Below are 15353 nucleotides of genomic sequence, written 5' to 3'. Positions count from 1 at the left end.
GGAGAATTTTCCTGTCAGTTCGAACAATTGATCAGTGGAATGACTTGCCTCCAGAAGTTGTGAATGCTCCAACACTGGAGGTTTTTAAGAAGAGATTGGACAATCATTTGTCTGAAATTGTTTCCTTCCTGAGCAGTGAGTTGGACTAGGACAGTGGTCGCCAACCAGTGGGCTGGGGACCTCTGGTAGTCCACAAGAAAATTTTGGTGGTCTGCAGAGAAATGTCACCCCGAAATCACCCCTCAAAGCAATTAATCTAGGCTGCGTGGGAACACAAGGCTGAGCTGCCCACATGGCCCGCAGGAACACAAGGCTTGCATTGCTTGCATTGTGAACAACACGCGGTAGTGAGGGAAGGGGGGGAAAGGGCGGAGGGGGGGAACTTGGCCCACTCACCCCACGTGCCTGGCCTGGCCACTGGGCTGCTTCTTTCCACTTCTTTCTTCTTCTGCTTTTGGCTGCATGCAAGGAAAGCCACAAAAGTCTTTCTTTCTGTTCCCCAAACTCTGCCAGAAATGAGTCTTTGGGACCCTGCAAGGCATCCTGCTCCAAGAGGCTGCACCAGCAAAGACTAATTTCTGGCTGAGTTTGGGGGAGAGAAAGAAAGAGTTCTGCTGCTCCTGCTGATTTCCTTGCACGAACCCAAAAGTCTCCCCCCCCCACCCCGAGAACGGAGCTGGAGACAGTATCCTGTGATTCCAAATAAAGAATAATTGATCGGTAGGAAAATGGGGTGGAGAATTTTCCTGCAGGCTTTTTCCTGCAGCCACCGTCAGTCAAAATTCATATTAGTGGTCCCTGGGATTTAAAATTATGAGTTTGGTGGTCCCTGAGGTCCAAAAGGTTGGCGACCCCTGGATTAGAAGACCTACAAGGTCACTTCCAACTCTGTTATTATGTAATCTTCATGAAAGATAACATCCTGTTATCTTCATGAAATTGCTAAGAGAGGTCAACCACAGTTCTGGTTTGAGATGCCATCTCTACTACTTCTAACTCTACTTGTATCATAGGTGGGGGGGTTGACATCCTGAACCAACACCAGGGTAAGATAATAAGACTAGATAAGGATCAATAAACTGAATCTTAACCCAGACAAGGGTTAAAGATACTGCTTACGGTTGGTGCATCTGTCTAGCTACGTGATATCTTTCTTATCCTGGAGGGATCTGCACTCACTCTAAAGGAGCAGGTTCACCGTTTACTGGGTGATTCTAGAAATCCAACTTGTCCTCTGTGGCACAGAGTTCCTTTTATCAGCCTGTGCTTTAATATCAACTACAACTTTATTGGATGGAGAACTTTGTAACAGATGTAGTGTTTATGCTCTGATAATTTCTAGTTGGATTATTGCAACACACTGTACATACGATTGCTTTAAAATGATCTGGAGACTTCAATTAATATAAAATCCAGCAGCTTGACTGCTCACTAGGAACATATTATTCCAGGTCTTTTCCATTCACACTGTTTTTCTTGGACACAACTCAAAGCGCTGCTCTTCACCTTTCACCTTTGATGAACAAGTTGAGGTGGTTTTTCTGTAGGAAGGAAGATCATCTGAGGTGGCCCACTTATGGAAAACCTTCGCCTAAAAAGCTCAACTGGCCCCAACACTGAAAAAAAATTTTATTTTCAAGGAAAGACCACTCTATGCCCCCAGGCTTATAAATTGGCTTTTCACTATATTTTAATTCCTATTATTTTAACTTTTGAATGCTGTAGTTTGATTTTGCATTTTATTGTATACAGTAGGCTTTTATTCACATTATATTTTTAAAGTATGTTTTGCTGGTTGACGAGCATGTGAACTCTCCAACAAGCTTTCACTTTTGAGTGATTTAAATAGCAATAGCACTCAGACATATATACCACTTCATGGTGCTTTACAGCCCTCTCTAAATGGTTTAGAGAGTCAGCATATTGCTCCCAACAATCTGGGTCCTCATTTTACCTGCCTTGGAAAGATGGAAGGCTGAGTCAACCTTGAGCCTGGTGAGGATCGAATTCCAGGCTGTAGGCAGAGTTAGCCTGCATTCTAACCACTGTATTCTAACCATAGCTCTTCCTTTAATACAGGAGTGTCAAACTCGTGTCATCATGGCGGTGTCATGTGACGTATCAGGATATTTTTCCTCTTCGCTAAATCGGGTGGGGGTGGGGCCAGCACGTGACGCATCCAGCCCACAGGGCATGAATTTGGCACCCCTGCTTTAATACTTAAAATAAATTCAACTTATTAATTATAGGTAGTCTTCAACTTGTGACCACAATTGACCATCCTGGCCAGAATTTCCGTTGTTCAGCCGGGCAGTTTTTAAGTGAGTCAGACCCAATTTATGGCCCTGTTTGCCACAGATGTTAAACAAATCACCTCAGTCGTTATATGAATCACATAGTCATTAAGCAAATCCAGCTTCCCCCATTAATTATGCTTGATAGAAGCTGGCAGGGAAGATTATTGGTGGCGTTTGTTGTATAACCCTGGGATGCTGCAACAATTGTAAATACACGCTGGCTGCCTGAATTCTGATCAGGTGGATCCTGCAATAGTTGTAAGTGTGAGGATCAGCTGTAAGTCAAGGACTTCCTGAATTCAGTTGACCTGCCCTTCTTCAAACTGTTGCCATCTCCTATTTCTCCTTATATGAACTCTGTGAGGTAGGCTAAACGCCCGTATAAAAGTCACTAAGAGAGTTTTCACAGCTGAGGGTTAAATTAAATCTGGTCTCCCTTGTTCCACTTCAACACTAAAACAGCATCTCTTTCTCAACACTAAAAAAAACCCTTTAATTTCATGTTCGTCCCTAACAGTATTGACCTGGAATAGAATGCAGCACAGCTGCAGAGCAATTCTCAAAATGGTTGTTTTGAGAAAGGCTATACACTCTATTGATTTAACTTACTAATTCATTAAAATTGGAAAGCTCACATGCTGCTTACTTGGGAATTAAGAGCATTTTTCTTAGAGAAATATTTCTATAGGCTACACACTGAGCAGATAATGAGAGGGTCCATACATCAAATTACATTGTAAGATTTTTATGTTGCATAAATACCATTATTGTGGCTTTCAAGTTTCATTAATACATTCATCACTGTGGTTTGTAAACTGTAGATTATGTCTTGGATATAACCCAGAAAGAGGGCCAATTATGGCTTAGTCAATCATGATTAAACAAACATTGTTTAGCAGAATGTATGGACTAATATTGAATGTCAGGAAAAAAAATGGGAATATACAGAAACGTAACAGATAACAGATACTCAGAGTTGGAAGGTACCTTGTAGGCCATTTAGTCCAACCCCCCACCCAAACAGGAGACCCTACACCATTTCTGACGGATGGCAGTCCAATCTCTTCTTGAAAGTCTCAAGTGATGGCGCTCCCACAACTTCCAAAGGCAGCTTCTGTACCATGAGTTGATTGTTCTCACTGTCAGAAAGTTTCTCCTTATTTCTAGGTTGAATCTATCCTTGTTCAGTTTCCATCCATTATTCCTTGTCTGGCCTTTGCGTGCTTTGGAAAATAACTTGACCCCTTCCTCTCTGTGGGATTCCCTCAAATATTGGAAGACTGCTATTGTGTCTCCCCTGGTCCTTCTCTTCACTAAACTAGCCATGTCCAGTTCCTGCAACCGTTTGTTGTATGTTTTAGCCTCCAGTCCCCTAATCATCTTGGTTAATCTTCTCTTCACTCTTTCTAGAGTCTCAACATTTTTTTTAATAGTGTGGTGACCAAAATTGGATTCCAGGTGTGGTCTGACTAAGGCTTTATAGAGTGGTATTAGTACCTCACTTGATCTCGATTGTATCCCTCTGTTAATGCAACTTAGGATAAAATGCAATACAGGTAATCCTAGACTTACAACCACAATTGAGACCCGCAATTTTTGCTGCTAAGTGAGACAGTTAAGTGAGTTTTGTCCCATTTTATGAGCTTTCTTGCCACACTTGTTAAGTAAATCACTGCAATTGTTTAGCTAATAACGTGGTTGTTAAGTGAATCTTGCTTCTCCATTGACTTCGCTTGTCAGAAGGCCGCAAAAGAGGATCACACGGACTCGGCAACCGTCATAACTAGGAGTCAAGTTGCCAAGCCCTTGAATTTTGATCGAATGACCATGGGGATGCTGCAAGGGTCGTAAGTGTGAAAAATGGTCATGTCACTTTTTTCAGCACCATGGTGACTTTGAATGGTCACTAAATGAACTGTTGTAAGTCAAGGACTATCTGTACTTCTTTGCACAATTTTTAACGATGTCTGCATTGGCTTAAGCTGCATAATTAAGCTGCGTTGAAGAAAACCAGAGAAGGAAATGAGGCAACTTTATTTTCGAACAGCACAGCTTAACGAACAATATTAGATCTTGGGACATTATTCATACTGAAATAATTGAATTTGCTTTCAGGAAGCAGTAGTGTTGGTTTGCTAGATCCGTGGACCTGATAACCTTTGAGGAAGTCCTTAGTGTTTAGAGTTGCGATATAAGAGAACAATACGCCAAAAGTGATAAATATGTAAGCAATACATCACTCTTTCCTTCCTCCACATGGAAATTTATTTAGAAACTTCCTAAGGACTGTTTTCCAGGTTTGAGAGGATGCAAGAGCGAAAATGCCAGATGACAAGCTTTCTCTCCGAGGCGCTATTCCATAGAGCTATATTTCAGGCTCGGCTAGCAACCACAGGTTTACAGATTCACAGAGTTGGAAGGGACCTGGTAGGTCATCTAGTAGTCCAACAAGCAGGAGACCCTACATCATTTCTGACAAATGGCCGTCCAATCTCTTCTTGAAAGCCTCCATTGATGATGACATAGACATTAGTCAGCACTGTGAGAATTAGGAGTTGAGCAGAGTGAGGGCATGAAGGAAAAACTGTCCCTGTGTCTAGTTGTTTTGGCATATAATGCCCTATAGAGCCACAGTGGCGCAGTGCAGTACTGCAGGCTACTTCGGCTGCCTTCTGGCTGCCCGCAATTTGGTAGTTCAAATCTCACCAGGCTCAAGGTTGACTCAGCCTTCCATCTTTCCGAGGTGGGTAAAATGAGGACCCAGATTGTTGGGGGGCAATAGGCTGACTCTGTAAACTGCTTAGAAAGAGCTGTAAAACACTGTGAAGCAGTATATAAGTCTAAGCGCTATTGCTATTGCTATAAGCAACTCCCCTTTACCAAGCATGTATATTTACAAAGAAATAAAATTCAGAGGGTTTCCATTTTCCCCTTATTGTGTAATTTCTCCCTTGTCTTTATAAGCTTGCTACTGTCACATAACTTATGCAGGAATTCACTGAAGAGGGAGCAAAACTTCAAGATGACAGGTTTTGCAAAGAACAGCAGCCTGTGTGATTGCCTAAAGCTTTATCTACACTGAGCTGTGCTATTGAAATAAGCCAACTTGAAAGAAGAAAAACTCATGCAGGAAAGACTGAGAGAGAAGCTAACCCCACTACCACCACCAAAAAAAACCCCTTGTCTTTTAAGAACAGCTTTAAAACTTCTATCTGCAATTCAGTTATTCCATTAAATAATTTGATTAAACATGGTCCTCAGGCTGTTTCTATAATGAGCAGAAGAAGGAATAACTTCGAGAAACAGGAGGAAGAGCCACAACTGAGGCCTGATCAAAGAAATATGTTATCTGGGCCAGACTTATAAAGAGAAAAATAAAGTTTCCGGAAAGACCCCCTCTAAGGTATCATGAAGATAAAGAGGGGCAGCGAGGCAAGACACAACAGAAGATCCTGCTGCTGTAACTTTATACTAAAAATAGCGTTAGCGTGCATGATTTTGATTTCTAATCTGGTCTAGGTTGAAAGGCTGACAGTTTCTGAATCCCAGAATATTTCCTTTTCTTCTTTAAAATCAATTGATACCTTGCAGGCAGGTGGGCCAATGGTGGGATTCAACATTTTTTACTACCAGCTCTGTGGGTGTGGCTTGGAGGGCATGGCATGACTTGGATAGTGTAAAATCTCCATTCTCTTCCCACCCCACTAACCTGCTTTCCAGCTCCGTTCTCCTGTGCTGGGCAACAAAAGAAGACCCAGCCTATCAGCTGGGACTTGGGAGGCAGAGAATTGATGGGGCGTGGGGCCAGTCAGAGGTGGGATTTGCCGGTTCTCCGAACTACTCAAAATTTCTGCCAGCAGTTCTCCAGAACCGGTCAGAACCTGCTGAATACCACCTCTGGTGTATGCCTTATGACCTGGGACTTTATAATCTCTATCCCACTACATACATCGTTCATGTAACATGCGTGATCAGATTCTCCCTCTCCAAGGCTGTGGTTAATTAAAAAGAAAGAAAACCATGTTATTTTCTTTTTAGGGGTGAAATGATAGCAGTGTTCCAATATTTCAGGGTCTGCCACAAATAAGACGTCAAAGAAGAAGTCAAGCTATTCTCCAAAGCACCTGAAGGCAGGACAAGAAGCAACGGAGAGAAAATAATCAAGAAGAGAAGCAACCTAGAACTAAAGAAATTTTCTGACAGAACAATTAATCAGTGGAACATTCAATTAATCAGTGGAGCATTCACATCTTCTGCCTCCAGAAGTTGTGAATACTCCAACACTAGAAGTTTTTAAGAAGAGAAGGACAACCGTTTGTTTGAAATGATATAGAGTTTCCTGCTTGAGCAGGGGGATGGACTAGAAGATCTCTGAGGTCCCTTCCAACTCTGTTATTCTGTATTTTATTCTGTAACCTCAGACTCGGTATTCAAACATTGATTTAACATTGAGACCTATCATTTTGATTAAGTTTAAACAAATAGTCTACAACTTACCACCACAACTGAGCCCAACATTTCTGTTGCAAAGTGAGACATTTATTAGGTGAGTTTTATGACCTCTCTTGCCACAGTTGTTAAGTGAATCACTGCAGTTAAGTTAGTAACTCAGTTGTTAAGTGAACCTGGCTTCCCCATTAATCTGTCAGAATGTTGCAAAAGGTGATCACATGACTCCAGAAGACTGCAACTGTCATAAATATGAGTCACTTGCCAACTGTCTGGATTTTGATCATGTGACCATGGAGAGGCTGCAATTGTCATAAGCAGGGGTGGGATTCTACAGGTTTGCACCTATTCGCTAGAACCGGTTGTTAACATTCTAAGCAGTTCGGAGAATTGATTGTTAGAAGAAATTACTGGCCTAATCCTGTAAGGAAGGCAGGAAGGAAACATTCTGGTGTTGCTTACAGAAACTGCTTCTCCGTTAACCCTTTTTACATTCTTGGCAGGACTAGACTTCCTGTCTCAGGACTGTTTCTGGAGTTTTTTTCCCCTCCTTTGCTGGTACTTTGCTTGTGTGGAGTGACTATTCAAAATTACAATGGCACTGAAAAAATGGCTTATGACCATTTTTCACACTTACGACTGTTGCAGCATCCCCACAGTCACGAGAGGCCAGGCGAGGAGATGTGAGTGATATTAAGTTGGCCATGCCCAGCTGGTGGTCACATGACTACCAAGTCATGCCCACCAACGAAGACACGCCCACAGAACCAGTTGTTAAAAAATTTGAATCCCATCCCTGGTCATAAGTGTGAAAAATGGCCATAAGTCATTTTATTCAGTGCTGTTGTTACTTTGAACAGTCACTAAATGAACTGTTGTAAGTTGCGGACTACCTGTACCATGCCGATTGTCATGTCTTGGAGAAGTTCTCAGTTCTCTTTGCTTTTTCCTCCCAGCTTTTCTTTCTCGTTTCCAAACATTCAGGTCCTTTGCTATCTTCCATACAGATCAAAACCTTAAGGGGTAATCCTGTAAGGAGAAACTTGTTTTGGTCTGAGCTGTGATCACACAGGCCACACTTGTAATCTTCTGTCAGAAAAACCTGAACTGGCCACGTCTATTAGGAGTAAATGTGAAATGGTTCAGTGCTTTATTCTGACTTGAAAACCATCCCTTGGTTCTGAAATAACATTTTGTTCGGAGCGCGAAACAGTCAAAACAGCCCAAGTCAAGGTTAGAAGGCTGAGATTGTTTGCTATGACGACCATGACAGTCAATATGCTGCGGTAAGCAAGGAATAAACGTTCTGAACAAAACCCTCAGAAACACCAGGTTTGTTTCAAGTTTGGAACACTTGGAAGAGGCAGTTGTGAGCTTGAAACATTTTGTGCAACCTTAAAACAAAGGGCAAGAGCGTTAGGGCTCTCAGCTGTGTGTCCAAGAAGACAATTCGATTATTATAGGACTGAGCTGAGAAAACCATAACTGAGAAAACTGGCAAAGCTTTTTCTTCATGTTCACTGAGTGTCAGTTCTTCAAGGTAGCCTGGATTGGAAAATGGACATCCAAAGTTACAGGTATGATCATTTATTATTGAAGTGTATAATAACAGAATCTTGAAATGTAAGGTTCTTGGTGGTCTCTGAGCTTGGTTGTATTCCTGCAGACATTTTATTACCCAGCTAGGTAACATCATCAGTGCTAGAAGGGAAGAGGGTTTCTCTCTGTTTATGTACAAGTAGCTTACCCTGTCATTGCTCTGGGAGTGTTCCTGATAGTTCCTTGACTAGACCGTTGTTTACTGAGTTAATAGTTCCTTGTTTGTTTGCTATCTGGTCATTTATCTCTGCTTATCTGGGTTTTGATTGCTGGTCAGGAGGTGTAGTGATCTTCTAGCTTTTTTATTGTCTCCTTTGAATGGTATGTAGATGTTATTATCTCTATGTGCCTGTTGATGGGTGGTTTATCTGAGCTCCAGGTTTTCAGGAATCCTCTAGTGTTTTTTTGGACTTAGCTTGCTCTAGAATGCTGTTTCCCAGCTGAAAACTAGGGTGAAGTCTGCCCGTGTGTTCTGCAATTAAGGAGTTTTCATCATGCCTGCAGACTCTTGAGAGCGAGTCCCACTCCCTTCTAGCGCTGATGATGTGACCTAGTTGGGTAATGAAATGCCCGCAAGGACACCACCAAGTTCAGAGAGAGTACCAAGGAACCGCACAATTCCACCCTGAGCTACGAATATCCTCTTGTGTTGGAACCTTGAAGTCCTTTCGGAGATTCTTTCTGCTCCGTCATAATTAAGACACCGTTCTTTTGAGTTTCTTTCCTACAGTTTCTACTTTTCCAGGAGCAGTTCTTCTAGGTGATCTCTATCTTTCTTTATGGGAAGAAAAGTGATTGGAATATTCAACCCCAACCTTAAAACAAGCTTGATATGCCCAACGCACAGCTTCCATTATCTAACGGGCTGCATTCTGGGGTGCCTCACATAGTCATGGACAGCAGTGGACCTCCAGTTCAGACTTCTCTTCTCTCTGCAGCCTGCTGCACAGGTTTATTCTCTCTCCACTTTCGAAACATTCTTTTGCCAGAGAGTGCCTGTGCTCAGCAAGCTTCTCCCCTTGTGTCTTGGCTACACCTGCACTTCCCTCCTGCTTGTCTTGCCTTCTATCAACCGTGCCCTCATGCGTTGCTGCTCTCAAGGAAAAGGAGAAAAAGAGAAGAATGTTCCAGAGCAAAAAAATGTGACTTCTAAAGCATCTTGTTATTTTAAGCTACTGAATCTCCTTCTCATGCACTCATGATGGTGCCATTATTTGCCTCTGGGGCCTTATCTGTGCAATCATCTGCTGCTGGAGAGGGAAAATGTGGTGTCACGCGCCAGTGCTTTGGCACTGTTGTATGGGTAAAAACTACTCATAAAATCTTCTGCTTTGTTCTTAAGATCTAAACGTTATTTGCCAGTTCAAGGTACCGTCTCTGGCTTTGGCACATCACAGTCAATTCTGTTCCTGCCTCTTTGCAGCTCAGTCGGCGTCACCTTGCTCAATCTTCACTTCTGCAACCAAACATGCACCAGCCATTGTGGCCATACGCCATGCCAAACTCAGTTGGAGCCTCCATTAGGCGACCAAATCAGTGGATGTAATGACCCAGAGTGTATCAGAAATATAACAAAACCCAAAACATAACTAAAAGTCCTTCAATACCTTCAACTTGGCTTCACTGTTTCATTGTTCACAGCGGAGGAGTAAACTATTTTCAAAATAACATCTCAAAAGAAAGAAACACAGTTCAAATTCAAAGAGCCGATAATGAAGCAAAAACCGAAAACAAACTGCACTGAATAAAGTTCCAGGACAGACCAGGATAGATAATTGCCAACTTCAGGAAGATAACCAGGTACAGTCCATTGGAAGAACGCCAACCAAGATAAACCTTCTTTAGGAAAAAAAACACTAATTTGTCTCCAGCGTCTGTTAGCACACAGGTCCAACCTTTTATGCAAATCTCACACCTGCAACCCATGAAGAGGATCGTGGCCCTCTCCTCCCAAGCAGACCACTTTTTACCCTGATCCTCTCCTTCCTGCGTGCCCTAGGATGGATAGGGGGTGGGCCTGGCTCCTCCTCTGACTGCTCAGCCAGCCTCTGCCCTTCCCCAGCCTCCTCCACCTCCTCTGGAGCCACACTCCCACTCCCTGTTGGCTGTTCCTCCTCTTCCTCAGAGTCAGTCTCCACCAGGGGCAGGACAATGGGCCTGTCTAATCCTTAAGAGAGGCCAGGAGAAATGGAATGTGTGCTTTAGCCATCTGATAATGTACAAAATGGCTTGAGGAAGATCTGGAAAAACCACATGCCTTTTTGTTGACCAAAATGAAATTTGGGGGGCTCGTATGGACACGGGCAGATAAGATCAAAGGACCATTAATCCACACTGCTTTGGAAAGGCAGAATCCTCTAGCAGTGAATAACGATCCAGAGATCTCTGCAAACATCACACACAACCCTTACAAAGCAAAAACCAGGCTGGCTCAGAACAATCCTGATATCCATTGTAAATAAGACATACGTGGGTAGAAATTTCACTCCGGGTTATTCATTTGCACACAGAAGGCATAACTGATTCTTTCTTATTCCCCCACTAAAGATGTTGACCAGGGTTTTTCAAACTTGGCAATTTTAATGGTGTGTGGACTTCAGCTTCCAGAATTCCTCAGTCAGCATGAGTTGAAGTCCACACATCTGAATGTTGTCAAGTCTGAAAAAGAGTGCCATAGATTTAATTTCTCCCATGAAGGGCTTCTCAGGTATGCTGGATTACACTTCCCAAGAATTCCCATGGTGGCTTGTCAGGGATGCTGGTTGAAGTTACAGCAGAGTAGCTACTACTCACCCCTTCCCTTAAAATTTAGTCAGGTAAAAGCAACCCATTAATGAATAAAGATACTTCAAGGACACCCTCCTCCAGGTAGAATTATCTGGCTTCAGGTGAATACACATAGTTCTCATTTTACAACTAATTGCTTAGTGACTGTTCAATGTTATTATGATGGACCCCTCCTCCCAAAAGATACTTAGGACCCGAATTCAAAGTTCCAATAGCCGCACCTGTCCCCAAGGTTATATGATCACATTTTGGGCACTTGGCAACCAGCCTGCATTTACAGCTGTTTGCAGTATTTTACAATTTATGACAGATTTATGGCATTTATTTCCGATTTCTGGAAAAAAAAAGTCCCATTGTAGACAATGGGTTTGCTTAATGACAAATAATGTTATAAAATCAGATTGGTCATGTGGGAGCATCGATTTACAACTGTTATGGCAAACAACAGAAACTGTAGGCTCCATTATAATCATAAGTCATATTATTTGTATGCAGGGAAGCATGCTTACCATCCTGTCCTCAAGGAGACATGGTCTAAGAATTATTATTTTTATCTTTTGGAATGATTTGGTTGATTCTGTTTTAAAAGTATTCTTTGTAAACCATCTAAAGTATGGGAGAAAAAGAGTAAGGGCATGCAAACAAGCAAGTAAATAAACAAATATCAGGGCATCACAATGCTTGAATGCTTCAGCCTCTTTAAATACTTGTGCCTGACATCCTACAACAAGCAAACACCGCAGGATCGCATGCAACCAGAAAGGAAAGGAAAATAAAAAATCTTCTCTATTTGATATGACAACAGTAGTTCACATATTTTACTTATCGTAAAATATTTATATCTCAGTTCCTCTTCCTTGGTTTCTTAACTTTGCTGCTAGCCCTACTGAAGGCTTTGTAAATTCTCCATGAGTTGCAATTTCACTTTGCAACTAAAATCTTTTTACACCAACGGCTGGTGGAACCCCACGCCCCACTCACCTCATCCTGGAAAGCTTTAAATAAATAAATGAATAATAAAAAAATAAAATAAAAATAAGAAATAAAATAATAAAATATAAAATAACATAATAAAAAATGAAATAAAAAATAATACAATAATAAAATATAAAATAAAATATAATACAAAATAAGATATATAATAAAATAAATGAAAATAAAATAATACAAAACAATACAATAATAAAATAATTTTGCCATGGTTGTTAAGCCAATCATTGCAGTTATAAAGCGAACCCAGATTCCCACATCGACTTTGCTTGTTGGGACCCTGCTAGGAAGGTAGCAAAGGGTGATCATGTGAACCTGAGACACTGCAATCATCGTAAATACATTCCGGTTGTCAAGATGCCTAATTTTGATCAGATGATCATGGTCAAAAGTGTGGTGGGATTCAAATTTTTTTACTACCGGTTCTGTGGACGTGGCTTGGTGGGCGCGGCGGGGGAGGACACTGTAAAATCTCCAGTCAGAGGTGGTATTTGCCAGTTCTCCAAACTACTCAAAAGTTCCACTACTGGTTTTCCAGAACTGGTCAGAACCTGCTGAATGCCACATCTGCACCACAGGTTGGTTCTTTGCTGTTTCTAGAGCGACCCCACGGGCCGGATCTAAACACTCCACGTGCGGGATCCATGCCCTGGGCCTTACGTTTGACACCCCTGGGATAGACTATTAAAGCTACATGCCTGAGTATAGTGTGTGCAGACTTTGCCTTATGTAGCAGAATCAAGGCTGTGTATCTGGAAAAGGGAACGCTGTTTGACAGATGAGAAGATGTCGAACAAAATGTTTTTAATTGTTTCTTTTTTTAAAAAAAAAAGTTCATTTCATTCTCAGGCTTTAGCCATCCCATAACAGCAAATCGCTCTTTTGAATTCATCCTTGTTTGCTGCCGGTGGGGAAAATGAACACAAAGTTAAAATAAAGAAGGGCTCTGAAGATTCAAGAATGTCTTCTCTCTTATTCCATGACTAGTCTTCCAGATAAGCTGGAATACAGTTCCCATCTCCTCTGCCCATCGAGGCCAGTCTGCTAGAAGATGATGGGAACACTGAATCTGTTTCATTCAGTGGTGGTTCGGGGAGTACGTTTTGTGCATGCACGCAAGCCCAGATGTGCGCTGCGCGCGTGTGTAAAACAAGCTTTAGTTGTGCCAACCGGACAGCTGAAAAGTGCTGCGTGCGGGTATGCAAGCATTACAAAAGCCTCTTTTCTCCTGCTTTTTCAACCTCAGCCGTGCCACGCAAAGCCTAGCTGAGGTTGCAAAAGCAGGAAATAAAGGACAGGTAAGAGACCAGGCGGGCGAGTGGGCCAAACAGCAGCAAACCCAGAACCGGTTCTATGTCTGCTGCTCTTCAGAGCTACCGGTTCTATAGAGCTGGGCAGAACCAGTAGCATCCCACCTCGGGTTTCATTACCCTTCAGGGATTTGTTCATTCAGAGCAGGCTTTTTCTCCTTGAGATGTGAAAGTATCGAAAATTCCTGAAAATATCAGGCGTTGCCATGTAGCTGGACGAAGCATCAACCATGTTGATGGGGCTTGGAGTGAGGAAGGGAAAATTCACCTGGCGCCTTTGCGTCAGTCTTGTCCTCTCGGGACCACTTACCTTGCAGGGTTATTGTTGAGGCCAATTAAATAAGAGAAGACCCTCCCCATGTAACCTCGATCCTTTACAGCAGGGGTCTCCATCCTTGGCAACTTTAAGACTTGTGGACTTCAACTCCCAGAGTTCCTCAGCCAGCTTTGCCTAGGTTGGAGAGCCCTGCTTTAAAGGAAAAGCAGATTACAGGCAAAAACCATCCCTAAACCCAAAATCTGGGGTAGAACCCAGTTTCCCTTGCTGCCCTCTCCTGGCCAAAGTACTTGTGAAAAGCCACATCCTTACCTTAGCTGTTCCCCTGTCAGAAGAACCTCGGCCATGCACTCCAGCTCAGCTGCCCTCTGTTGCAGGGTGCCCAAGCTATTTTCTTCCATTGCTGCAACCAGCCTGGCCAGAAACACACACACACAAACACACAGACACACATTAAAAACAAAGGAGAAGATGAAAGGCGCCCGATAACCTGGATGCACCTTTCAGCATCCCAAAGCTTGCAGGTGCTTCCCAGAGCCTCCGACTTTACGCTCAACCTTCCACGATCTATAACCGGGTGGCCAGGGGTGTCAAAAGGATGCAAGCACCGCTGGGCAATTCATCAGGAGCCCCGTCCTTGAACGGAATCTTAAAGACTTCCAGACGAGGCCTTGGAAGGCAACCGGGCACATGGCTGCGCGCCTCCCCCCCTCCCCTGCCAACTTGCTTTCTCGGAGCCTATTCTGCGCCTTGTTTTTTTCTCCCTTTTCAATTACCAATTCTTCCCAGCCGGCCTTCTGGAGCAGAAATCCAAGGCTTGCTCAATCGCTCGCGATCATTGCAATTTAAAGCAAGCTTCTCGGCGGTTTCCTTCCACGGACACCCCCCCCCCCCAACCCCAACCCCGAGAAGCGCTTCTCTCGGACACGCCGCTTCCTCGGTTGCGCGCAACCCCACCCCTGGAGCCGGGCAGCCAAGTGCGGAGACAAACCCACCCACCCGCTCCCAGCACCCCGATGCGCGCAGCTCTGGATCCCTTCAGCTCGCAATCGCCTCGGCTGCGCATAAGGCACGCCCCCTCACCCCCTTGGCAAAGGAAAACAAAAACAAGCAGCCACTCCCCCGCCCCGCACACACACACATCCACTGGCCACCCCCAAAAAAACCCCAACCCCAGCCAACCTGACATTGGGCAAAGCGACGAGGGTTACAACCCGGGTTGGGTGACCAAAGGGGAGAATCCTGACCTGCGAGATTCCCAGCCAGCCAGCCCTGCTTTTCAGCGGACTCACCTGGATCGGGAAAGTGGCGCCTTCCCCCAGGGCGATCCAAGGGGGAGAAGGAGATTTTCCCCCGCAGGCTTCCTTGTTCTTCTTCTTCTTGTTGTTGTTGTGGTGGTGGTGGTTGTGGGTGACAGGCAGGCTGCGAGTGACACGTGGTTGCAGCAAAGCGCAGCCTGGCCAGCAGCGTCCCCCTCCGTCCGGCCCGGCGGCGAGGGGCTTCGCTGGGGCTGAAGGCGTGCGCTCGGGAGCGGCGGCGGCGGCGGCGGCGGCGGCGGGGTTGGCACGGCGGAGCCAATTCGCCTCGAGGTCGGGGGCGGGGAGGGGCGCTGGGAAGCATGGGGAGGAAGGGCGGGTGGGAAAC

At 44.0% G+C, this 15353-nt stretch overlaps 1 protein-coding gene across 6 annotated transcripts in view; it reads right to left on the bottom strand.

The window, feature by feature from the left end:
• The window catches only part of DEPTOR (DEP domain containing MTOR interacting protein), an 88206-nt gene extending 73095 nt beyond the window's left edge, over window positions 1-15111 (bottom strand). For 2 of the 6 annotated variants that reach the window (XM_087931670.1, XM_087931671.1), the window contains exons 1-2: window positions 14998-15111; window positions 14022-14123 (exon numbers count right to left, since the gene is read on the bottom strand). In XM_087931670.1, the coding sequence (XP_087787796.1) occupies window positions 14022-14110 (89 nt within the window). In that variant the 5' untranslated portion in view covers window positions 14111-14123; window positions 14998-15111. Of the gene's footprint in view, window positions 1-14021; window positions 14124-14485; window positions 14776-14997 lie in introns of those variants that run through there. The other 4 variants (XM_026703605.2, XM_026703606.2, XM_026703608.2 and 1 more) reach the window with 3 other exon arrangements.
• Window positions 15112-15353: the final 242 nt, after the last annotated feature.

This window comes from Pseudonaja textilis, chromosome 3, assembly GCF_049901715.1.
Source record: "Pseudonaja textilis isolate UNSWEBS1 chromosome 3, rPseTex1.2, whole genome shotgun sequence".
Lineage (NCBI taxonomy): Eukaryota > Metazoa > Chordata > Lepidosauria > Squamata > Elapidae > Pseudonaja > Pseudonaja textilis.
The sequence above is the reverse complement of the archived record's forward strand: the minus strand, read 5'-3'. Positions and strand labels throughout refer to the sequence as shown.